The sequence below is a fragment of the Choloepus didactylus genome, chromosome 3 (genome assembly GCF_015220235.1).
Source record: "Choloepus didactylus isolate mChoDid1 chromosome 3, mChoDid1.pri, whole genome shotgun sequence".
Lineage (NCBI taxonomy): Eukaryota > Metazoa > Chordata > Mammalia > Pilosa > Megalonychidae > Choloepus > Choloepus didactylus.
Window position 1 is genome coordinate 172,802,139 of NC_051309.1, and position 25,202 is coordinate 172,827,340.

General features: G+C 36.9%; 2 protein-coding genes across 7 annotated transcripts in view; one reads left to right on the forward strand and one right to left on the reverse strand.

Annotated features, from left to right (window-relative positions):
• Positions 1–11,980, forward strand: part of FNIP2 (folliculin interacting protein 2) — a 137,633-nt gene extending 125,653 nt beyond the window's left edge. For all 5 annotated transcript variants that reach the window (XM_037830908.1, XM_037830909.1, XM_037830907.1 and 2 more), the window contains 3 exons: positions 3,871–4,071; positions 6,570–6,685; positions 8,101–11,980. In XM_037830908.1, the coding sequence (XP_037686836.1) occupies positions 3,871–4,071; positions 6,570–6,685; positions 8,101–8,179 (396 nt within the window). In that variant the 3' untranslated portion in view covers positions 8,180–11,980. The remainder of the gene's footprint in view (positions 1–3,870; positions 4,072–6,569; positions 6,686–8,100) is intronic.
• Positions 4,206–25,202, reverse strand: part of C3H4orf45 (chromosome 3 C4orf45 homolog) — a 101,649-nt gene continuing 80,652 nt past the window's right edge. The window contains exons 4-5 of one of the 2 annotated variants that reach the window (XM_037830912.1): positions 14,892–15,075; positions 4,206–4,421 (exon numbers count right to left, since the gene is read on the reverse strand). In XM_037830912.1, the coding sequence (XP_037686840.1) occupies positions 4,374–4,421; positions 14,892–15,075 (232 nt within the window). In that variant the 3' untranslated portion in view covers positions 4,206–4,373. Of the gene's footprint in view, positions 4,422–6,800; positions 7,360–14,891; positions 15,076–25,202 lie in introns of those variants that run through there. The other variant, XM_037830913.1, reaches the window with a different exon arrangement.

Consider the following 25,202-nt stretch of genomic DNA (forward strand, 5'->3'; position numbering starts at 1 on the left):
ACTCTAAGGCAGGTTGGAGTTCTCTGTATGGGTGTGTATTATTTTTGTAACTGTCCTGTACACTTGAAAGTATTTCAAACTAAAAAACTTGAAATTAAAAAAAAAAACCCTTAAACATCAGAGGACCTGTTTATTCTGAGACAATAATGGTGTGGTAGTTTGAAGCTGTATGCACCCCAGAAAAAATCATGTTCTTTTAATCCATTCCTGTGGTAGATGGGACCTTTTGATTAGGTTATTTCAGTTGAGGCCTGCCCCAAGGTGGGTCTTAATCTTCTTACCAGAGTCCTTTATAAAATAAGAGGATAAACCAGAGAGAAGTTCAGAGAAGCTCATAGAGAAAAGCCCCCCAGACACTAAGAGAGAAGACACACAGAAAAAAAAGCCCCAGAGAAGCTGAGAGAGGAAGCCACTGAAGCCAGAAGCTGAAGCAATGAAACCCAGGAGAAAAGGACCAGCAGATGTTGCCATGTGCCTGGCCATGTGACAGAGGACCAGGGACAGAGGACCAAATCACCAGTAGCCAGTCTTTAGGGAGAAGGTATCATCCTGTTGGTACCTTATTTGGATATTGCTAAAGCCTCAGAATTGTAAACTTGTGGATTAATAAATCCCCATTGTAAAAGCCAACCCATTTCTGGTATATATTGCCTTTCATCAGCCTTAGCAAACCAAAACAAATGGTTTGGATGAGAACTTTTAAAAGGGTGACTATATCTTGTTTTGTTTTGTTTTTCTAATGATATTTAGTCAAAATAACAAAGTCCTTCAAAAAAAAAAAAAGTTTAATGTTAGGAAGAGGAATCTTACCATGTAATCTTACTTACTAAGCTGATAGTTATCCATATTGTGTCTCCCTTTTTCCCAAGGTCTCCAAGAGACCAAAGTGAGACTTATGTGTGGTTCATGCTTCAAGGTCAGGATGCAGCCAAGCCTCACCTTCCTATTTCTCTCCTCCATTCTCTGTGCCCCGAACTCCAAACTCAAGAAGCAGATGGATGTGTCAGGCCTTTAATTGGCAGTTGCTATCCTGACTTGGATATTTGAGTCATTCATCCTTAAGTTTTATAGCATTTCTTAAGGTATTCTTCTGAAAATGTTCAGCTAGTTTTTTCCTGTTCTTGGAGCCTACATATATAAAAGTCAGTAGCACTAGTTCGTGGTATCATGATGTGTTAGGGGATGTAAGGCATTCATCAGTTCTGTCGTTTGCTTGAGCTTAACGTGATTCATTTGGATTCAGTAAGCAGCATTTTTCAAGTGCCAGGCCCCTATGCTAGAGACTGAGGATACAGGGAGAAAAGATGCAGCCTCTTCTTCAAGGAATATGTTCACAAATTCCTGTCAGTTTGTCCTAACCCTTGTACCCATTAGTCTTTAGTCTTTCCTCGGGAACCTACCTCAGATTCTGCCTCTTTGCTCCAGTAATTTAAAAACCACTCACACTCAGATTTTTGTGAGTGTCAGGTTAGATTTTTGTGTATCTTTCATACCCAGTTTCTCTTTTTAAAATAAGTGATCCAATTGCCTTTTTTTGTTACAGTGTCTGGATCTAGAACCTTCTGAAGGAACCCATGCTTCTAGAATCTTCCGTCCATTACCTACCAAATAAGAGTTATTGCCTTATTCCAGCAATTCATTGCTTACTTTGAAGCTCTTTGTGTTGTTGTTGGTGATATGTACTTTATGGTCTATGTGCTTTCTTTGGATTGAATTGACACACTCTTCCCTTCCTTACCACAGCAGTGGGACAATCATTTAGGAAACTGAGCTCAATTGGACCCTATGGCCCAAATTATCTACTTCAGGTCAATCAAAAGCAAACCAAAATGAAACCTTAGATTTTACTGTGAAAGGTTATTGGCATCCATTTAACTCATTGTATATACATTTGCATATGGTCAGTAATGATTATATGTACTTTCACAATAAAGTGCCTTAAAAAGAAAGGTCCACAATATAGATCTATCCTGTGACACACCCAACATATTGTGAATATCTGACACACATAAAGCAGTGTAAGGGCTTGAGTTGAAAATACAAATCTTTTAAATATCTAAAATTCCATTTCCTTTGTTTGTAAGGACAAGGCACCTTGACGGCAAGTTGTCATCATCTTGCTGTGAATTTCTGACACACTGGTTGAGCAAGAATTTGCAGGAACTTGTAAAGGAAAGTCACTGCGGACCTATGTCTTAAGCTCTTATTTTGGATAGTGTGTACATATGTGAGTGTAGACAAGTAGTAGTAAGGAAAGACAAAAACCTTTGGATGAAGATGAGAGGGTGGGAATAAGGGGTCACTGTGACAAGAAAACCTTTGTACTGTTAGGTTGACGTATTTAGAAAATAAGAGCCATTCTTGAGAAACTGGGCTCCTTTAATTTGTCTTCTCTATTGAATTCTTTATTTCTTATGTTTAAGATGATTTGAACAAATGCTTAAATAAATGTTGAAGCATTAGACTTTGCCTGATTGCCATTCCATTCAATGTGAAAAATAGTGTAAACCATGAAAGTTTCCCCCTTGGATATAGTTTCCATTCAGCCTATCAGTCACTTCTTCTCCATCTTTGAGAGAAATACAAAACTGGATTGACTCTCCTTTTTACAGAGCCCAGAAATTATTGCAGGACTAGGGAGCCAGATCACTTGTTAAAATTATAAAATGACAGTATACATCTTGAGTTTCTCTTTGCAACCTTCCCAGCATTTGTGTGAAGTCTTAGAAATCCCAGGTAACCATTGTCCTGATGGCTAGGTTGTATATCCATTTGGGTTCTTTGTTACAAGCAGAAGAAACCAGCTCTTGTTAATGTAAGCGAAATGAACTTTCTTGGAAGAATGATAAGAGTTCATAGAATTGATGAGAAGACCAGAGAACTAGGCTTGGAAATGGGCAGGAACCAAGACAACTCTGGAGGCCTAGGAAGCAAGAACCATCTGAAGGTGTTCTTAGCAGTTGTTGTCCATTTAGGAATATGGTGGCGCCAACCACCTTTAGCCTCCTGTCACCCTAGTCACAGGGAAACCCCATGGTGCAACTTGGATCATGTCACCACACCCTGATAGAGGGAGGTTGGGATGCTGATTACAGTCCTACCAGACTATATCCTCATTCTCCAAAGGGAATTTAGGGTGGAGTTCTTTGGGGAGTTCTGCTGAGCAGCCAAAAGCATTACATCACTCCCATAGAGCCATAGATGGGATTGAATGACATGAAAAGGCTAGTACTCCTTTGGTAAATGACAGCTAGAAACATTTGTTCATTTACATCAGCTAGGAAGTATGTGTGTGTGTGTGTGTGTCTGTGTGTGTGTGTCTGTGTCTGTGTCTGTCTGTCTGTCTCTAGTGTGGGGCCTAGAAGGACGGTCCTGTTGTGGTGTTGCTATGTTGTTTTTTTTAAATGCAATTTTATTGAGATATAATCACATAACATAATCATTCAAGGTGTACATTCAGTTGCTCACAGTATTGTCGTATAGTGTGCATTCATTAGCACAATCAAACTTTGAACATTTTCATTAAAGCAGTTATGCTTTAATCATTTTCAAGAAATTAGATTTTTTTTTGTTGTTGTTAGAAGCTCTTTTTCTTGACTCTCTCAGTGTTACCCTATGGCACAATTTACTGGTTGCTAACCCATTCTGTGCATTTCTGCCCAGTTATTGAAAATTTTGCATTTTAAGTATATTAATCAGTAGCCATACTTTGACCTTTTGGACTCATCTAGATAAACTAATCCCCAGTATGATTTTAGTTGGCTGTTAGAGTTGATTTATGTATTTAGCACACATAGTTATTCAATAAATAGTGTGAAATGATTAAAGCTATGCCATTAAGGGAATATTAATATGTTGTTTTTCTTTCAGCATCCAGTGCTTGATGAGCCGATAGCAGAGGCCGTCTGTATTATCGCAGACACAGATAAGTGGAGTGTCCAGGTAGCCACAAGTCAGAGGAAAATGATGGATAACATGAAACTAGGCCAAGATGTCTTGGTCTCAAGTCAGGTGTCCAGTTTACTTCAATCAATTTTACAGCTTTACAAGCTTCACCTCCCTGCTGATTTTGTAAGTATTCTTATATCACCAAAGAAATGGAGTGAAAAAACACTTTGACAACATTTGATTATAAAATCACATTGTAAGTACTCAGGAAACAGCTACTATTAGTATGATTTTTAATAGTAATCAGTTTTATGGAACAATGTTAATGGTATGTAAAGACTGCCAACACCTTTTCACTAAAATCTTTATTTGGGCTTTAAACTGAAGCATACTCTTGTAGGAGGTCTGTCACAGGGGGAATATGAGAAGCATTTTGGGGTTAATAAGACCTTATTTTTGTTCTACGTTGGTAGGCAATTTTCTTTCTAGAAGCAGCCTGTTTTATGCTTATTTAGATGCTGACGTCTCCCTTTCTGTAAAAGAAGGACAATAAATTAGACTTCATAATTTTTTTACTGTTTTAAGTATTTATTAAACCTTCTATTTTATTCTGTAATATATAACTCTTGTTACATTTGTCATCTCAGTTGTCCAAGCATTAAATTACTACATCTAGTTCTTTTTGTTTTATTTAGGCAGAAGTATGTTTAAACATTTAATAGGATGAAGGACTTATTTAACCTGACAAAACCAAGATCAAGGGAAATTTAATCTGCAGTTTAAAATTCTCCTTAAAAATCACTTGAATTAAAGGCATGTTATTAAATGGCTATTGTACAGAAGGAGAAAGTAGCTAAGTTCAATGTAAAATCAAATGTAGAAACCACTTTAAAATTTCAGGAGTTAAAAATTGAAGAAATCCATTTGGGGAATATAATTCCAGAGAGGATAAACAGTATAATTCTATTTGGTAATCAAAGAAGCTTTTAAGAACAATGTGCAAATACTTTGATTACAGTTTTAGTGTACATGCCATACAGACCAATGTTCTCTTTATTTCCACATTGCAATATATAGTTTTCATGGAGACTGTGTAAACACTGTGAACTAATTATTTTACAACATAAAGGATTCAATGTAATGTGAGAATCTCTTTAATATTTTTTACCATTCTTATTAAAAAGTTTATACTCTATAAAGAACTGAAACTTAACGTAAGATTCTGTCACCAATTAACTGTTTACTTGAGGGAATATTTTCATGGAAATTGGTGAAATCCTCCTTGCTTTGATTACTATTTAGTCACTTACTAGTTGTATTTCATCCCTCCAGCACAATGCATTTAGGATTTTAAGCCAATAAAAAACTCTGAAAAGACTGCATCTCTAATGGATGCTTTTTCCATGTCACTGATCGGCCCAGATGGTCAAGATCAACCTTTTCAAATGCACCTGTTAATCTTTTTACCTTGAAAATAACAGGCATAATGGTCTAGAAGAAAATTATGTATGATGGAATTATCCTTGCCATCAGGTGTCTTACTGAAGGTACTTGGATTCCTCTGCCTGCCAAATGCAAAAGCATTTGCCTCTGGTGAAAGACAGATGGTTGCTGTTCTCTAAAAGATGAAGTTGGACTCAATTCCAAGGGTAGAGATGTCCTGATATAATTGCCTTTTCTTTATTGTTATTAAAGACCTAGTTAAAATATACACTTGAAAGCGAAAAAAAAAAAAAAAACTTTTTTTCAAAATAACCTTATTGCCAATAATTATTGCAGCCATTCTACTTCTAGGAATGCATTGCACCAAAATAATCTTAGATATATGAAAAAAATAACACAAACATGTTATTTACAAAGTTACAATAACAAAAATGCACATTGCTATGTGGTTAAGCAAGTAAAGGTATTTTCATAGTCTCAGAAATTATTTCATTATAAAAATTAGATCAATAAAGAATTTTTAATAACATGGGGAAAGGATTGTTAGAAAGTTTTTAACAAGCAGGAAACAATTGTACTTAAAGAATAATCTCAATTATGTAAAAAACAAATGCTTTTTAAAAATGATAGGGAAGATGTATGTGAAGATATTAATTATAATTAGAAAAAGTAAACCATTGTTTTACAAAAATCTATTTTTTTATTTTTTTTTCATTTTTTATCATAGAATATAACATGTATACATAAAAATGACAACTTTCCAAGTACAATTTAACAAGTAGAGAGCAAATTTCAAAGGATATTATAGGTTACAATTCCACAGTTTCAATTATTTCCTTATTATGAAATATAACATATATACAAAAAGGTAATACCTTTCAAAGTGTGATTTAACAAGTAGATATATAGGAAATTTCCAAAGTTATTATGAGTTATAGTACTGTAGTTTCATTTATTTCCTTATTGTGAAATGCAACTTATAAACAAAAAGGTATAGCTTTCAAATTACCATTTAACAAGTAGCTACAGAACAAATTTCAAAGGATGTTATGGGTTACAGTTCCACCTATTCTTTTACTTACTAGTGGCAGGGTTTGAGATAACTTGTAATGTTTTAAGTTATTTGAAAGGGATAAGATTATAGTTGTGCACTTAGAAATAAGAGAATTCCAGCTCTTAAAATATTGGCAGGGATTTGTGAATTCTGTCCCTCATTGTGAATGTTCTTGGCTTCACAGTGCATCATGCATCTTGAAGATAGACTACAGGAAATGTACCTTAAAAGTAAAATGCTGTCTGAGTATCTTCGAGGACACACACGAGTCCATGTGAAAGAATTGGGTGTTGTACTGGGGTGAGTGCTGTGAGGTGCTGCCATTTCTCCCTGTGAATGGGGCTGTCCCTAGCCCTATACCCACTGACCCGTTTAACCTGTGCCCACCCTTAACTGGCAGGCCCACTGAAGTGCGCAGGTGTCCATCCGATGTGTGCCTCTGCTGCTCCCTGATGGCCCGCGTGCTCTTTGTATCTATTACTGAGTTTCATACCTGCAAACTCAGTAATAGATACTGTAGACTAGTGATAAAACTTTGTTAGTCTTCTCCCTGGCTTAGTATCATGCTAGAAAGTGAAATTTTTAATCCCACACTGCCCATTTCTAGTAATTTAAGTGAGATACTAAAGTTGCAAGCTCAGACATGAAACAACAGCTTGTGTTTACATTTCCCCTCCTAGAGCTTTATCTAGTGCTGTATCATGCATGAGGTTTTCCATTGCCAGATGTGTACCTTATGCTTGTACATTTACCTGGTTCCTGATTGTGACAGGTGTCCATCATCAATACAATTAAAGGGACCTTGAGAGTGTATTTACCCTTAGCACTCATCTTTCTAAGTCCTCTTAGAACATTATTAGTGGAAATCATGTTCATCCTCTCTTTTAGCCTCTTCCTCCCATTGTCAGGGCCAGCAGCACTAAAGGTATGGGCAGCCTCTTGTTCACCTGAATTTAGAACTGTTGGTAGCATTACTGGGGAAAGAATAGAAAACTCCATGAAGTAATACCAGCTACTTTTTCTTTTTCTTTTTTCTTTTTTTGAAATTCACATGAAAGAATTAGGATGTATTCCACAGACTGAAGCAGTCCTAATTTTTCAAGACATCTGGCAGCATTTAGCAAGTAACCTTACTGTATCAGCCTCTGCTTCAAGAGAGGCAGCCAAGGTCCATTTGAAGCTGTAATGTTTCTTGATCCAGTATCTGTTAGTGTCCATTTGCTCTCAGAATGTTGTGGCTCAAATGCCTGGTAAGGATCTAAGTTGTCCTTTGAACAAATCTCCAAGGTTTTTGAAGAAATTAGTACCATTATCCTTTTCTTAAGACTAATATGAGCCTAGGTGTACAATCAGTCTGCATTCAGGAGTGATGACTGGAGGAATGTGGAGATGATGGAGAAAACAGTAAAGCATGACATAATGAGGTTGTACAGAGAATACGGGAAAGGTATGGACTTGAAGTCATGTGAACTTGGGCTGTGGGAGGAACAGCTGTATGTCTGCAAATATGCACAGCACACCTGCCTACATGCATCTCCCATTGCCCCCTTGGGCATTCTCCACTAGGAGATTTTGTTGATTTTATCATCCTTTCAGCTATTAACTTTTTGATTAGTTCTAAGCAATTATCCACCAAGCTTGGTACCTAGAAATAATACTTTCCTATAAAGTCATGCTATTTTAAGATAATATTCTTTTCTTTTTTCATTATTCAGGATTGAATCTAACGACCTGCCTCTGTTGACTGCTATTGCCAGTACTCATTCTCCATATGTGGCTCAAATACTCTTATAAGCTAAAGCTCAGGACAGTTCTTCCTTGGAAGAAAAAAAAAAATCAAATTCTCAACTGAAGGAGAAAAAAAGAAGCTCTTTGTAACGTCAAATGCATAAGAAGAACAAGTAGAAACAGTCATTCCACCTTTTGTTTTTTGTATTTTTTGTTTTTGTTTTTTTGTTTTTTGTGGGGTTTTTTTGTTTTGTTTTTTGTTTGGTTTTGGTTTTTGTTGCTTTCAAGCAAATACTTCATTGGAAGACTTAGATTTACTTGACATAATGGCATTTGTGTTTTTCATGAACACTTCAGGCCTTTTGTTACCCGTGAATCAACAGAGAGAGTGACCTTTTCGATAAGAGGAAAATAAGCACTACAGTAAACACTAAGCTGTTGGTACAGATTGCCTTGTGCTGTTTGGGTAGAATAATAACAAGTGAGACGGGCCTGTTCACATTTTTCGACGACTTTGAAGCAGGGAGGTAAAGGATGTACATAACATTCCAGTAGGAAAATGTTTCAGAGTTTTAAGCATGAGCTCTGGAGAAAGCTTATTTTGCTATGGTAAGAAGACAGTCATACAAGGACTCAGGATTCCAGGTTGGAGGTTGCTTTTTACAAAAGGTGAAATGAAGAAAGTCACTTTGTGCCATCTTTGGCTCTGGTGGCTGTAGATGTTACTGTTTGACATAAACATGAAAGAGGTTTGCCTGTTGGGAAGAGAGAGTGCTTCAGGGACCCACTGTTTTCATTTTTTTTTGGAGTTTACTTTGTTTCAGATGCAGCCACAGGTAGGTTAGGGATAGATCGGCTGTGCAGGGTCTTTCTAATAAACCCACAAATTGATGTAGCATCTTAATCTCATCAAGATGTAGTTATAGCAGCAAAGTGCAGAGTATGATACCATATGTTTTACCCTTGTACTTTAGAGATTTCAGCAGTTTTTGGTTTTTGTTTTGTTTTGTTTTTTTTAAGAGAGGCCATTTACCATAGTTACTTCTGCATGCTCAAGAGTGTTTCTGTTGGTAAATGCTTCCAGCTGAAGCCACTTTTTTATAATACTTAATACCAGTGACCATACTTCAAAAGGCATGGCTGTCCTGGTGAGAAATGTCACCTGCAACAGTTCAGGATGACTAATGAAAGTAATTAGTTTGAACATATAGAAACAATCCATTTATGATCTAATGTTTAACATTATCATCTCTGTGCCTTCTAATTGCTACATCCTGTTTAAAACGTCTTTCCAGAAGTTATTTTATCCATCATATAAAACCTGCCAAAATGAAAAATTGTTTATTCGTTAGCATAGTTCACTTTTTTTCAAAAAGAAAACATGTAGTTTTCTGTTAATATAAAAGAAATTTTACTTAGCTTACTGACCATGAGACAGATAACATCCAGGGTAACATAAAAGTCTTTCTAAAAGAATTAAGCATTAAAAGAGAGAAACTTCTCTAGTAAAGCAAAAATACTTAGCACCTTACAGATCTTGAGTGCAGTTAACTATAACTAGGCTCTGATTTCCTTTCACTCTTTCATGCTGAATAATTCTAATCCTTTTCATTTATCCTTCGTACCTAAGAATATGAAGTAACCACCCTTTTAGGAGTTAGAATGGCTTCATATTTTCTATTTGTAAAATCCTGATCCTAAATACCAAGTTACATAGATTTGTCTCTTTATTCTTTTACATATCTAAGTTCATTACTTGTTTGAAAGAGTGCACTAGCAGTACCAATGGGGGAAAAATGGATGCATATTTCTTAGGAATAGGTGGGAACTCCAACCGCTCCCTCTCTTTTTTTTACACTGTGAAATGTGGTTGGGTGCATGAAGGCTCTTAAAGTCTTTACTTCCATTGTGTTTTTTTCATAAAATTGAAGTTTTCCATCCTTTTATATTTTTATATTTCCATTAGCCTAACATTTGAGTTTGATGTTTTAAATTCCCTAATTCCATGACATCGTTGTTTGTTGTTACAGTGCAGAAAGAGAATGAACCTCACTTGTGGCTCAGCTCACTTGTCATTTGTTATTCATGAGACTTGAATAAATTATAATAGCTGATATTACATCCTTTCCATCTGTACCAGTTTAAAGCATTCCCCTCATCTATCTCTAGTTCTGTTTTCCTTGTTTACACATTTAGGGCACTTTTCCTCATTTACCACCTTCCAGGGTTTCATTGAAAGTAACTAGATACAAAATCAGTCCATTTTAATGTGTACATAATGGCAGGTTGAAAATTTGACCCATCAGAGGGAAACTGAGCTTTAAATGGCTGATTCTAAACTCCACACATAAAAGATTTAGCCTAGCCACCTCATCCCCCAAAGCCTGAGAAAATTTAATTTGCCTCTTAATTTAATCTCCCAAAACTTTCTCTTGGAAAAAATATCTGTTGGAAAATTACAGGTGGATCCCACATGGGGATTGTCTCAATGGACGTTCAGGATCCCAGTCAGTGCATAATCTCATATCTTCTGCCTCCAAAAACAGATTGAGAATGTTGCTGCTCTTTTCTAATCCTCCTTTAAATAGCATTCAAGTTTTCTTTGTCTTAAATTCAACTTCTTCCCAAAAGTGAAAAAGAAAACAAATCTCATGAAATTGTGTTGATTTACACCCACTCACACATCCTCTACTACCCAGTAGCATTCTGTTTTAGCTGAAGAGACAAGAAAGGGATCCTATTCTCTCCCATGCCCACCACAAGAAAAAAATAAAAATTTTTTTAAAAATCAAGAAAACTACCTCAAGTTGACAGGATTCTATCTTTAGGGTTTCTTCAACTCTTAAGTCTTACCTGTTGAGCGTAACTTTTGTAGCATCTTGCTTTTTTAAGCAAGATCATGAAGCATGACAGAGCAGAAGTGTGTAAATGTTACTGTGATGGACCTCTTTTTAGCATGTTGCAGTTTTATTTTTAATAAATTAACAAGTGATATGAATGTAAAGGTAATTGTGTATGTTTAAACAAGACAATGAAAATTTAAATGTAGCTTCCATACTTGTGCATAATTCCAAAGTATTTTATTTTTATCAGTGTTAAATAGCTTTTTGTACAGGCTTCAATCCATTTTTCTGAAGTGTGCTGTTTTTTAATGAAAGTAACTATAATCTTTTCACATCCCATGGAATTGCTGTTTACACATTGCAACTTTTTAAACTTACCATATTTTTCAAAATTAACTTTTTGGAGGGAGGAAAATCCCCACTTGCTAAATGATACTAAACTGTCATTTGGGCTATTACAATTAGGTCCTGAGATTTTATAAAAAGTTAGTCTGTAGCTTTTTAGGTTCTTCACTAAGTTGATTGTACAGAAAAATAAAGAAGATAAAGTCACCCCCAAATTCTTTTAAATGTCTGGATTTTTCCAATAGTATGTACTTTTGAGGGTATTTTGTTCATGCATAATGTCACCATTAATTGAAAAAGTCTTCTCTTGGTCAATGTGAACCAGTTTATTTTTCTTGTGCTTTGGGGTGAGGGGATATTTTAACATATGTTTTGCCTAAATCACGCAGCCCCCTCTGAATGTCATTTTTTACATATCAAGATTTGGTGAACCATTCATCTTGGAAGCAAGATTTCAATATGCTTAAATGTAAGTGGTATAAAAAAAGAGAAAATTCTGGAATTTGTTATTATTGAAGCCCCATTAAAGACAAATTGATAAAACTATATTTTTAATCAGTTGAATAGATACCAATGTCAATGTGTGGGAACTTTTTCTTAAAACTTGTTCACTTATTATTTTGATCCATTTCTCTCTGTGGCATTTGGTGCAATAAACCTTTTGAATTTATCTTGAACATTTTCATTGTGGTGCATATGCTGTGTTTGTTACATTTAATCAAACTTAAGAGGTCTCATTTCCAATAATTCATCCTGGAACAAGTTCATTGTATATATCAGTGGTTTTCAACAAGGGTGTTTTGGAAATGTGGGGACCTTTCTGGTTAGCACAATGACGAGTGAGAGCTATGGCATTTAGTGGGTGGGGACTGAGGACGATTGCAGAGAGATCTTGCAGGGTGTGGGATGGCCCCACCGTCTAGAGAATGATCCCACATCCTGCATGACCTTTAAATGTCCTCCTGGACCTTCCTGTTGGTTTAAAAAAAAAAAAAAAAATTTATAATGACCTGAGCTGAGAACTTAATTCTGCTTTACTAAAAGTGCAACGTGTGTCTTAACATGATTTTAATATATGCTGAGTTTTCTAGGACTGCAGCTCTTGCATAAATTGAGGGAAGACTTCTTAATAAGGTTTAGAATTTTAGCAAGAGTTGATTCCTTGGTCTTTACCAAGAACTCATATAATTTTGGGAAATTACATTATCAACACCTACACTGTTCATGGTGTTTGAGTCACCAGTATAGTAAATCTGTGTGTCTTATTTGTAGCTGTTGCATTCATGGAGACTCTACATATAGATGCAAGCATCTGCCCACTTCATTATATTTTCTAATTTACTTGTACCCCAGCATTTATGTGTTAAATATATATTTTTATAAATTACTTTTCTTTTTTATAGTATATCTAAGGCATAGTGATTTGTTATAAATTATGCATGTAGGTAGTTACGTTATCCATGAGTTTTATTTAGGACAGAAAAGGGGCAATACAAAATATTTTTAATGGGATGGGATCCATTGATATAGTGGTCTCAGGAAGAAATATGCTATAATTGTAACTTCCTCAGCAGCATAATAACATACTGAATTGTTATCTTAAAGTCTACAGGGAGAAGTAACATTAGATATTTCAAAATCCTTTTCAGATGAGATGAAAATTTTGGGTGGTTTCCATGTTTCCTGAAGCAGTCTTAAAATCATGCCATTGATAAAGAACTTGAACGTACCCATACACATCACATTGCTTTTTGGTTCCCTAGTGCCTGGTGTGAGCAAGTGATCAATTACCATCACAATAATTAGTTAAACTGACATCAGGTGCCTCTTGAAGTGATGCACTGAGAATGACACAATATCATTACCTGGGATTTCTGCCAAAAGCACATATAGCTTCAATCAAATCATGTGGAAACTTTAGGCAAACCCAATTTGAGAGCTAGTCTAAAAAACTGGCCTGTCCTCTTTAAAAAAATGTTAATGTCATAAACAACAGACTGAGGAACTATTCCAAACTGAGGGAGACTAAGGAGACATGAAGATTAAACATAGTACATGATCCTAGATTGGACCCTGGATCAGGGAAAAAACAAAGGACATTTAAATAAAATATGAATATGAACAGTATATTAGACAGTAATGTGTATCAATATTAAATTTCCTGAATTTTATCATTGTACATGGTTATATGAAAGAACATCCTTGTTCTTAGGAAGTATACACTGAAATATTTTGGGGTGAAGGGGCTTCATGTTTGCAATTTACTCTCAATGGTTCAGAAAAAAAAAAAGTGTGTTTATGTTCCTACACATACGCACATACATATATATAAAGAAAGAGCATTAAAGTGAACCAAATTAACAATTGATGATTCTGTGTGAAGAGTATATTGGGAATTCTCTGTATTGTTCTTGCAACTCTTCTGTAAGTTTGAAATCATTTCAAAATAAAATGTCTTTTAAAAGATTTTTTTTAATTCCCAAAAATATCTCAGTTGGATTTAATGAATGATAGGAGGAGGCATTTGGGATAATTTAATCTGTGATTGTGCTAATTCTACACAAAACTAGTTCAGTGATGGAAAGTAATTCAAGCCTTCCCCACTCAAACTGCAATAAATCATCTCATTTGGAGCGATCCCCAAATTCAGACCACATAGGAATGTTAGCTGCTGAACTACTCCCTTTTTCAGTACAAAGTGTCCCTGGGGGTCAGGACCTACCAAGGAGGACTACTGTGGCTCCCTCATGGAATGCTTCAAATAGAAATAATTAATTGCTGATGAATCAGATCTCTGGCAACAGTGAGTAAACAATGTTTTAGTGACTTGGCAAGATTCTTCAGTGGAGAGAGGTCTTTCTTCATGAAGGGAACCAGAGTCTCCAAAGATATCTAAGCAATTATATTCCCTTTTCTGTTATAGAAATTTGTCGTCATACTCAATATTGAAATACTGAATCACTATAAAATGCATTGTGCTGTGGGGTTATGCAGAAAGATAACATAGGAGAGTGGTTTGTACATAGGCCTCAGGAAATAGTTGTTGAATTGAATATATACGTATATATCCTTTACTTGATTCTCATGATAACTGTACAAAATATTCAGGAAAAATACCAATATCCCTATTTTACTTATAAAAGCCCACATAGGAAAATTATACGTGCCCAAGATTCCATAGATAGTAAAGGAAAAAAAAACTAAAAATTGAACTAGTTTATTCTTAGTATGCTAACCAGTCTATGAGGATTTTAAGGAAGGTTACACATTTACCTCCATTTCACAGACTGGTGCTTTCTCAGCTTTCAGAAATCAAGGGGATGACCATTCTCTAGGTTATATGATAAATAAGCAGTTCGAAGAACACAACTGCACAATCTCTTGTTTTCTTTAGCTATAAAATCTTTTAGGTATAAAATGGGAAAATTTCCCACTGTGGAAATAAAACATAAATTACAAAATGTTTTGATAGGTTAAAAGGAGCTATAAAATTGTATTCATGGTATTACTATTTAACAGTACTCTCTAATTCACTTTTTGAAACAGCCAGATTTTTTTCTGTGATGATTCAATAAAACACAAGATCGTACCTCTTCCTTTTCAGGTAGCTTTTGCAGCTTAGATGGCCTGGAAGCTCTTGGTGACTTACTCTGCCTGACAAGGATAGCCCATTTGGAATTTCTTTGATGGGTGTCTTCATAATCACCAATATGCCAAGCAATGGCACCACGACTATATCCTCCTTGCATATCCATAATATAAGGTTTTGGTTGCCTGAAATAGGAACAAATTGGTTAGTTCTCAAATTGAAAAGTCCTAGAAACCAAAGCCACTTGTTTTCAGATAATTGTGATTTGTCTGCTTCCCTTGAGATTCGAGGTGGTTGTTAACCATGTGGCTTGGGAAAGCTAAGGACCTGACCCATCAGCCAGCATTGTGAGAAATTCCTGGATTCTCCCCCACTCCATTTTACTCTAGCTGTTGGAGATACAGGGAAATACCTCCACAGACTGGACACTTCTAGGAACCTTGTTGACAAGTATGCCTGTACATAATGACTGCCTCATGTCTTTTGGAGTCAAGCAAGCAAGATGCTGGGGAATTGAAGGTAGCAGGTTAAAGCTCAGACCTCAGGAGTCTGCTGAATCTCTGTGGCTTCAGACATACAGTGTATAAAGATATAATTTGTAATAAGTATGACAAAAAGGTGAGAGAATGGAGGAGTATAGGAACAGTGATTGTGTATGCTATTAAAGTAAAGGTGGTACCAAATTAAACATGACTGTTACGGATTTAGGATGTTAAATTTAAGCCCCATGGTAACCACAAAGAAAATATCTGAAAAATATATTCAGAAAGAAATGGAAAGAGACTCAAAACGGTACACTACAAAAAATCAAATAAATCTGAAAATAGGCATTAACAAAAGAAGTGAGGGCATACAAGGTATAAGAATTACAATGACCAAATAGCAAAATGATGCAAGATCAGTAGTTACTTTGAATGTAAAAGTCAAAAGGCAGAGATTAACAGAATGGATTAAAAAAAAAAAAGCATAACCCAACTATTTGCTACTTCCAGAGACTCATTTTAAATTCAAAGATGCAAGTAGATTAAAGTGAAAGGATGGAAAAAAATATACCATGCAAACAGTAAACAGAGATCTGTTTAATATCTATTTAATATCACATAAAAAAGACTTTAAATCAAAAACTGTTATGAGGGACAAAGAAGGTCACTATATACTGAAAAGGAATCAATTAAACAAGATGATGTAATTATAAATGTAAGTGTATCTCAAGACAGAACCCAAATATATGAAGCAAATATTGACAGATTTGAAGGGAAAATGGACGGTTCTATATTAGTAGCAGGAGACTTCAATATACCACAGTCAATAACGGATAGAACATTTTGACAAAGATCAATGAGGAAATAGAAGACTTGGATGACACTAGAAACCAACTCAACCTAACAGACATCTCTGCTGACATCTATGACCAACTGATTTTTGAAAAGTGTACCAAGTCACTCAATAGGGAAGGAAGAGTCTCTTCAACAAATAGTGCTGGGAAAACTGGATGATAGCCGTATGCAAAAGAATGAGAGTGGACCCCTACCTCATACCATATACAAAAATTAACTCAAAATGGATCAAAGAGCTTAATGTTAAGAACGAAACTATAAATCTCCTAGAGGAAAACATAGGGATGCATCTTCAGGACCTTGTGTCAGGCATTGGGTTTCTTAGACTTTACACCAAAAGCATGAACAACAAGAGAAAAAAATCAGATAAATGGGACTTCATCAAAATTTAAAACTTTTGTGTATCACAGGACTTGATTATGAATGTAAAAAAACCAACAGAATGGGAGAAAATATTTGGAAATCACATATTCAGTAAGGGTTTAATACCCAGAATATATAAAGAAATCCTACAACTCAAAAAATAGACAAACAACCCAATTAAAAATGGGCAAAAGACTTGAAGAAAACATTTTTCAAAAGAAGATATACAGCTGGCCAACAAGCACATGAAAAGATACTCCACACATTAGCAGTTAGGGTAATGCAAAACAAAATCACAATGAGATGCCATTTCATATCAACTGGAATGGCAACTTTTATGGAAAACAAGTGTTGGAGAGGGTGTGGAGAAATAGGAACCCTCATATATTGTTGGTGGGAATGTAAAATTGTACAGCTGTCGTGGAAAACTGTTTGGCAGTTCCTCAGAAAGTTATACCTACTTCTGGGTATATCCCCAAAAGAACTGAAAGCAGAGACTTGAACATATATTTGCCACTGATGTTCATTATTCACAATTGGCATTATTCACAACAGCCAAAAGAGGGATGTAACCCAAGTGTCCATCAACAGATCAATGGCTAAACACAATGTGGTATAAACATACAATGGAATATTATTCAGTTGTAAAAAGAAAGGAAGTCTTATACATGCTACAACATGGAAGAACCTTGAAGACATCATATTAAGTGAAATAAGCCAAACACAAAGAACAGGTATTATATGATTTCATTTATATGAAATAACTAGAAAATGAAAATTCACAGAGACAGAAAGTAGATTACAGGTTACCAGGGCCAGGGGTAGGGGGTGAGGGATGGGGAAATAATACTCCTGGATGCAGAGTTTCTGTTTGGGCTGATAAAAAAGTTTTGGTAATGGATGATGGCTATGGTAGCATAACATTGTGAATATAATTAACACCATTGAATTATATGTTTGAATGTGGTCAAAAGGGGAAATTTTAGGTTGTATAAAAACCATCATAGGCCTTCACAACACAAACAGTGAACCCTAATGTAAAGTATGGACTACAGTTAATAGTATAATTATAATAATACAGTATTGTTTCATCAATTGTAATAAAGTTACCACACTAATGCAAAATGTTAGTAGGGAAAACTGGGGGGTGCGGGGGAGTATAGGGAAACTCTGTATTTTCTGCATGACTTTTTGTAAACCTACAATTTCCCTGTTAAAAAAAAAAAATCCCACTGTTTAAGCCAACCCATTTTGCAGTATTTGTGATAGCTGTTCAGGCAAAGGAAAACAGCAACTGACAGAAGATTTTAAGGGTAAGAATTGGCCAAGGCATTTGGATGGCTTTATTGCTCTAGAGAGCCTCTTGGGGCTTCTTACCACACAGTCTGCCAGGGCCTCGTCTGCTCACAGCAGCTCCAGAGATAGTGGAAAGGGGAGAACTTTCAGCTGCAAAGTTCCCCTTCCCAGAATCTTAGTTGTCTGGTTCCCAGGTTCTTTGGACCAGGATGTGTTGTGGGTCTGTGTTGCTTTTTGCTCATTCAAGAACATTTGAGCACTTACTATATGCCAGGCCCTGTATGATGCTCTGGGAAGACAGCGGTAAAAACTATATCATAGAGTTTATACAGCAGTGCAGGACACAGACAGTAAGCAGATAAATAAATAAGTAAAAACCCAGGAAATACTATGAAGAAAAATAAAGCTGAGTAATAGAAAACGCCAGGGATGCTATTTTAGCGAGGGTAAACAGGAGGGGAGGAGGTAATGTTTGGGTACATTGCTAAATAAAGCAATAGAGGGAGCAGTTCTCACTGCCCAAGGGGTGAGACACCCGGGTCGGCCCGTTTCCACTCCTCAGAATCCCAGAATCCTGGTGCCGGGAGGGCGCTAACTGTGTCACTCTCCATCCAGTAAAATGTCCGCTGACATCTGTCCCATCGCCCTCAGGTTGAAGTCCAAACTCCTTAGCACAGCATATGAGAGTGTTTGCTGTTATTGGTTTTTTGTTTTTTGTTTTTGGCCATTTTTTTCTTTTTTTAAAATTGCCTGACCCTACTGGGCCCTTTCAGTCTGCTCTGCTCGCCTGTCTCTCCTGGCACACACACACACAGCCTCAGTGTGTGCTCACACTTCCACGCTCTCTATTAGCCCTGAAGAACTCCACTTTCAGACCTTCAGCTTTCTGCTTTAACTCTTCCTTTGGCTCATAATTCTCTCCCTCCCTCCTTTCCTGGCAAACTGCAACCAAGGTCGGGCTTTTTAAGGTTACCTTTCTGTGAAGACTTTCCTTATTCCTGTGAGACAGTGATTTTCCCTGTACCAATAGCACTTTGACTTCTTTTGTAGAAACTATTAGAATATACCTAAATTTCTAGCTCACCCTTCCCCTAAACCCAAAGCTCCTTAAAGGGCCCATAATATATCCCCAACGCCTATTTTACTGCCTGATACATGATTAGCACTTAACTGATCTTGATGGATGTAATGAAGGGTGGGAGGGAGCAGGTTAATTTAAAGGTTTCTATCTTCCCTTCTACTGCCCTCCACTCCACCTGCTTCTGCAGCTTTTTTTCCCCTCCCACAATAGCAGGTGTGCAGGATTGGATCCCTACAGTCCGGTTTGTTAGAGTTTTGCTATTTACAAGTACAAGTAATTTCAAGAAAGCTAAAAGGGTGGGAGAGCTAAAACTTGGAACATATAGAAAAGGAATTGCTTCGAGTTCATACTAGCTTGATTAATGATTCATAGAAATCACCTTTTATTTTTAAAATATATATTAGAGAAATCATTAAATGGAATAGTTTAGAAAAATAAAAATCCTTGCCCTTATTTAGCCTGCATTTAAGTGCTAACATATTTATAACTCTTATGTTAAATTCAAAATATCCTGTGGCCTTACCTCTTGGATCACCAGGAGCAATGGTAAGTTAAAAATTAGTTGTAATTCAAAGATCATAAAGGACTTATGGAAAGTTGGTACCAGCCATATCAATTACAAAGATTTACACACACACTATTGAACTTATCTAAAGACGTATGCCAAGGGGCAGGTTTATGTCCAGGTGGAGCACAAATGCAGGCTATCTGTAATGCTTCAGTGAGTGTGATTTACAACAGTGCAAACTCACACATACACACAGGCACAAAACAACAAAAGCAAACATTCTTAGTGTAACACTCTTACTACTTAATTCTTAAGTAGACCCCTCAGGGTCAGATAATTCTTTTTTCTCTCTTTTTGAACAATCTCAAAGTTACAGAAAAATGGAAGCACAGTACAAAACATCTTTTCCTGAGCCATTTGTAAGATAAACTGTCAATATGATGCCCATCATCTCAGATAATTTCATGTATAGTTCCTACATACAAGAACATTCTACATAATCTTGATACAACCATCAAAATGAGAGTCTGAAAATTGACATCTTTACATTAGTACCAACCATTTGAGTGTTGCCAATTGTCTCAACAATGTCCATTTTGCAGAAAGGATGCAGTTCAGAATCACACATTGCATTTAGGTTTCATGTCGCCTTGATCTTCCTCCATCCGGAGCAGTTTCTCAGTCTTCCCGTGGCTCTCACAGCCTGGATACTTTTGAAGAGTACAGGACAGTTATTTCGTGGATGTCCCACAATTTGTGTTTGTCTGATGTTTCCTTTTCCATTAGAGTCAAGTTATGCCTCTTTGGGCAGGAGTAACACGGAAGTGATGCCGTGGCCGTCTCCTTGTAAGCTGCCTGATGGCCCTGATCTGACTTGTCCTATTGCTGGTGATGTTCACTTTGGTCATTTGATCAGGTGGTATCTGGAAGGCTTTTCCTTTGTAAAATTACTCTTTTCCCCTTTGTTAATAGTATTTTGTGGGAAAATACTTTCAAATTATGTAAAAATCTCATCCCACATCAAAAGTTTAATTTATTAATCTATTTGTTTACTTATATCAGTAGAGACTCATGGTTTCCTCTTTCATCCAGAGAGGATTTTCATCCATTACTAACATTGCTCATTTTAAGGTTCAAGTTGTCCCAGATTTGGCCAGTGGGAGCCCCTCCATCTGGCTTCTATGTCCCTTTGATATGTCCCCATCATGATTTGAGCATTTCTTTACTTTTGGGGACAAAAAGAAGTTGTAGATTCATCTTTCCTTGCCCCAGCCCTGGAATCATCCATTCTCCAAGGAACCCTGGTTCCTTTTAATGGAGGATAGTGTTTGGAAACCAAAGTCACTGTGCTTGATGTTCTTACTGCTATTGGGTGTCACTGCCCCCAGGCCTTCACAATGGCAAAGCTGGGGAACACACATGCACATATGCACGTGCACATGCCAAATTATGCCTGTATCTACATCTATATTGAAAATCATGGTTTCACACTGAAACCTCCAATTCCAATCCAACACCACAGTGTTCATCTAGTTTTCTCCTTTCCAAATTTGTAATTCTCTTCTCCTATAGTGAGAAACCTGATCCCCTTTCTCCTTTTATATTTAATTATTTGATCAATCCCGCATATGTAACCAATCTCCCATTGTGGCCACCAACCCCTCCGGTCTCCTCACCCCATTGGAATCTGACACCCCACACCAGGATGCCCTCTGGCAGATGCCCTTCTCACCCTGCTCTTGACCACCACAGTTTCCCACCTCCCCTCTGGGGAGCAAACATTCCCTTTGTTCAGCTGTGCCCAAAGGCTCCTCGGCAGAATTGTAGGAGAAGGAAAGAAGAGGTGGTCAGATATTTCTGAAATGTCTAGAAGGGTACTTTCTATCAGCTGACTGAATAAAAGGTTTTTTTAAATCACCACAACTAGATTATTAGATCCTCCATTCTTAAAGCAGTTTTAAATTTAGACATCATTCACATGCCATAAAAGTCACCCTTTTAAAGTGGACAGTTCACTGGCTTTTAGTATATTTACCAAACCATCACTATCTAATTCCAGAACATTTTTATCTCTCCAAAAAGAAAACCCATACCCACTAGCAGTCACTCCACATTCTCCTGTTCCCTCAGCCCCTGACAATCTCTAAACTCTTTTTGCCTCTGTGGATTTTCTGATTATGGACATTGGACAATAATGAGGTCATACCATATGTGGCCTTTTGTGCCTGACTTCTTTTACTTAGAATAATGTTTTCCAGGTTCATCCATGTTGTAGCATGTATCATTCCTTTTTATGGCTGAATAATGTTCTGTTTACTGGATATAACACATTGTGTTTACCCAGTCATCAATTGAGGGATGTTTGCATTATTTCCGCTTGTTGGCTATTATGAATAATGCTGATATGAAGTTTGTGTATGCATTTTTCTGTAAACATATGTTTTCATTTCTTTTGGGTATATAGAGACGAGTGGGATTGCTGGGTCTCAAGGCAACTCTGTTTAACTTTTTGAAGAACCACCAAACTGTTTTCCAATGTGGCTATATTTTACAATCCCACTAACAATGTACAAGGGTTCTAGTTCTCCACATCCTTCTCAACACTTATCTGTCTTTATGATTTTAGCCATGCTAGCGTGTAGGAAGTCATATCCAATTGTGGTTTGTGATTTTCATTTCCCTAATGATGTTAAGATATTAAGCATCTTTTCATGGGCTCATGAGCCATTTGCATATCTTCGGAGAAATGTATGTTCGAATCCTTTGCCCATTTAAAAAAATGAGTTGTCTTTTATTGTTGTTTTCAGAAGTTTTTAAATACATGCAATCTTGATAGTAGTCTCTTATCATATATATGGTTTGCATATTATTTCTCCCACCCCATGACTTGTCTTTTCATTTCCTGATGGTGTCCTATGAAGTACAAAAGTTTTTAATTCTCATGAAGTCCAATTTATTATTTCTTTTCTTGCTTGTGTTTTGGTGTCATATCTAAGAAACCATTGCCTAATCCAAGGTCACAAAAATACACATCTATGTTTTCTTCTAAGAGTTATAGTTTTGGTTCATTTCCCTACTCCCTCCCCCTCCCTGCCCATCCTCCCCATCCTCACTTCCCACAGCAAAATACTCTCTCCTCCCATGTTCCCTATTTTGGTCAATGACATACCATATACCCACCTACCCAAGATAGACATCTCAGAAATACCTTTGACTTTTATTTCTCTATCCCTCCACGTTTAGCTGGTTGGCAAGTCTCCCTGAGTCTTTTTCTCCAAATTGTCTTGCTAACCTTACCTCTCTAATTCAGGTTCCCCTCATTGTGATTATGGCAATACCTCAACTTCCCTTCCTTCCTTTGGTCTCTCCTTCCACAGATCCATCCGTTCTGCAAACAATTTTTTACGTCTCTCATGTGCCAGGCATTCTTTCTCAATCTAGATTTGATTATATCTCTTCCTTACTTGAAATTGTTTCAACAACAGCCCTTTCCTTAAACAATTAAACACAAAATCTTCAGTATGGAATTCAAAGCACTACACCATGTGGCCCCAGACTGCAATTCTAGCTTTCCCTCCCACCAGACCCCCAAACGAATCCCCCGTGTCTTGACCACACCAGATGATCAACCATTCCCTGGACAGATCATGAAAGTTCACCACTCCTTGCATTTGCTTAGGTGATTCCTTATGGCTGGAATTCTTCCCCTGGCTCCACCTTCACTCTCTCCTTTTGATTTCTCATACAGCCTTAAAAGATGCCGTTCAAGTGTAACTTCGGGAAACATTCCTCAATGTCTACCCCTTTTCAATATTAGGGCAGAATTGTTCTCTCTTTTTCCCATAGTACATTTCTCACACATATTGCACCTGGTGTTTTCATGTTGACTCTCTCAATGTACAAATCTGTGAGTAAAGGGATGGAAACATTTCTTACTTTTTGGTGTCTTTAGTATCTAGCAGAGTGCCTGACATATAATACATTTTCAATCAATTTTCTTGCTCCTATAAAGATACAAAATAACCTCTTTCACGGTCATCTCTGGTGAGTGAGGCTGTGACTGGATACAGATAGAGGGTTTGGGGTGCTTTTAAATGTACATTCTCTTACTATTTGAATATTTTAAACCATGAGCATGTATTATTTTTCAATAAAACATGTCTAAATTTTTCTTTAAAACTGTTGGTTCTTTAGTTGAGAAATGACTAACATTTTCCTAGAAGTTTGGACAGCAGAGAAGTTGGGTGAGAAGATGAAATAGACTCCAGCACTAAGTTAGGAAATGACTGGCCGGGTCTTGCTTATGTAACTGTCTAGAACTAATGAGACAAACTTGACTTTCGTTTTGACACTCCTGCCAGAGAAAACACTCTGGACAGCTATAGACGGTGGTGCCAGGAGTGGTGCTTTGTTGGGTCGTCCTTTTCCCACCTTTTTGTGACTTGAGCTGGACCAACAGGATATGACACAACAGCCACTTTGATTCATGCCCAAACAATTTAGTGAGCCTTTGCTATGTTAGTGAAATAACCAGCTTGAATTCATGTGTGAATGGTAATTGGGTATTCTGGAGAATGGACCCTGAAGCTTCAGTCTTGCTCATGAGCAAATCTTTTTTCTTCTGTTTGTCATTCTGACCCACATCTTCTGGGTTCTTTCTAGTTGACTAAAAATAGTTCTAATAAGTGGTAAAATTGCTCTCTTTTTGGATTCCAAAGTTAAAGAAATAAAAATTACTCACTGTTTGTTTAAGTTCCAATGATTCATTCTGGTTGCCTAATATATACCCCAGAAATCGTAATTCACTTGGATTTCAAATAGAGAAATATGTGGAAACTTCCCTTTAGAGCTTCAGCATTTTCCTTGCAGCATCACAAAGTGATGTAACTGTGTATTCATGTCTTTCTAGCTTGTGGAGAGGACCAGTGCCATGTCCGTATTGTGACTTAAAAGCATGACTACCTGTTTTCTCAGCAAGCTAGTTCCCTCAAATGTTTGCTTTCTCACGGTTTCATTGATTTCTGCTCCTTCCATTTCCAGAAGTACTAAAAAGCCACTGATGGCACATGGAAATTTTTGAGAAACACATTTAGAAACCATTTGGCAGGATCTGTACTTTCTGGGAGAACAGGCCTCCTCTCCCTGTTATTTTCTCTTTGGAACATTTGCAGGAAAACAAGACCCCTCTTTTTAAAAGATTTTCCATATTTATGGTGTAGTCCACACCTAAAGTCAGCATCTGCCAGAGAATCACAATTAGGGCTTTAAAGATGGTTTTAATCATATTTTCCTTTTTGAGTTGGCTTGCACATAGGAGTAGGTGTTACTGCTAACACAGGCAGCCGTGTGTGTGGTATGATTTCAGAGAAACTGGCTGCCTGAGAAAACACTACCTTATACCCTCCCTTGCTGCTGCTTCCATTCCACAGCTGGAGAACAGGCTCCCGGCGAACGCTGCTGGCAAGAGGTTCTGTAAAGGACTGTTACCGGGTCCTTCTCAAGAGAACATGTTTTTAAGTGGTAGCACCACAAAGGAGGAGCTGAGGAAATTAGAGACAGTGTGGGTCAGTTTTAGCCTTATCATAATTTAGTTTAAGTCCAACCTTTTTTCTTACACATGGGTCTCCCTTTTCTCCCTACACCCACAGAATTATAAATTATGATGTTGTGTCTTGTTTTCAAAAGGTTTAATGTTAATCCTCTGGGATAGCACTTATTTGATCTGGG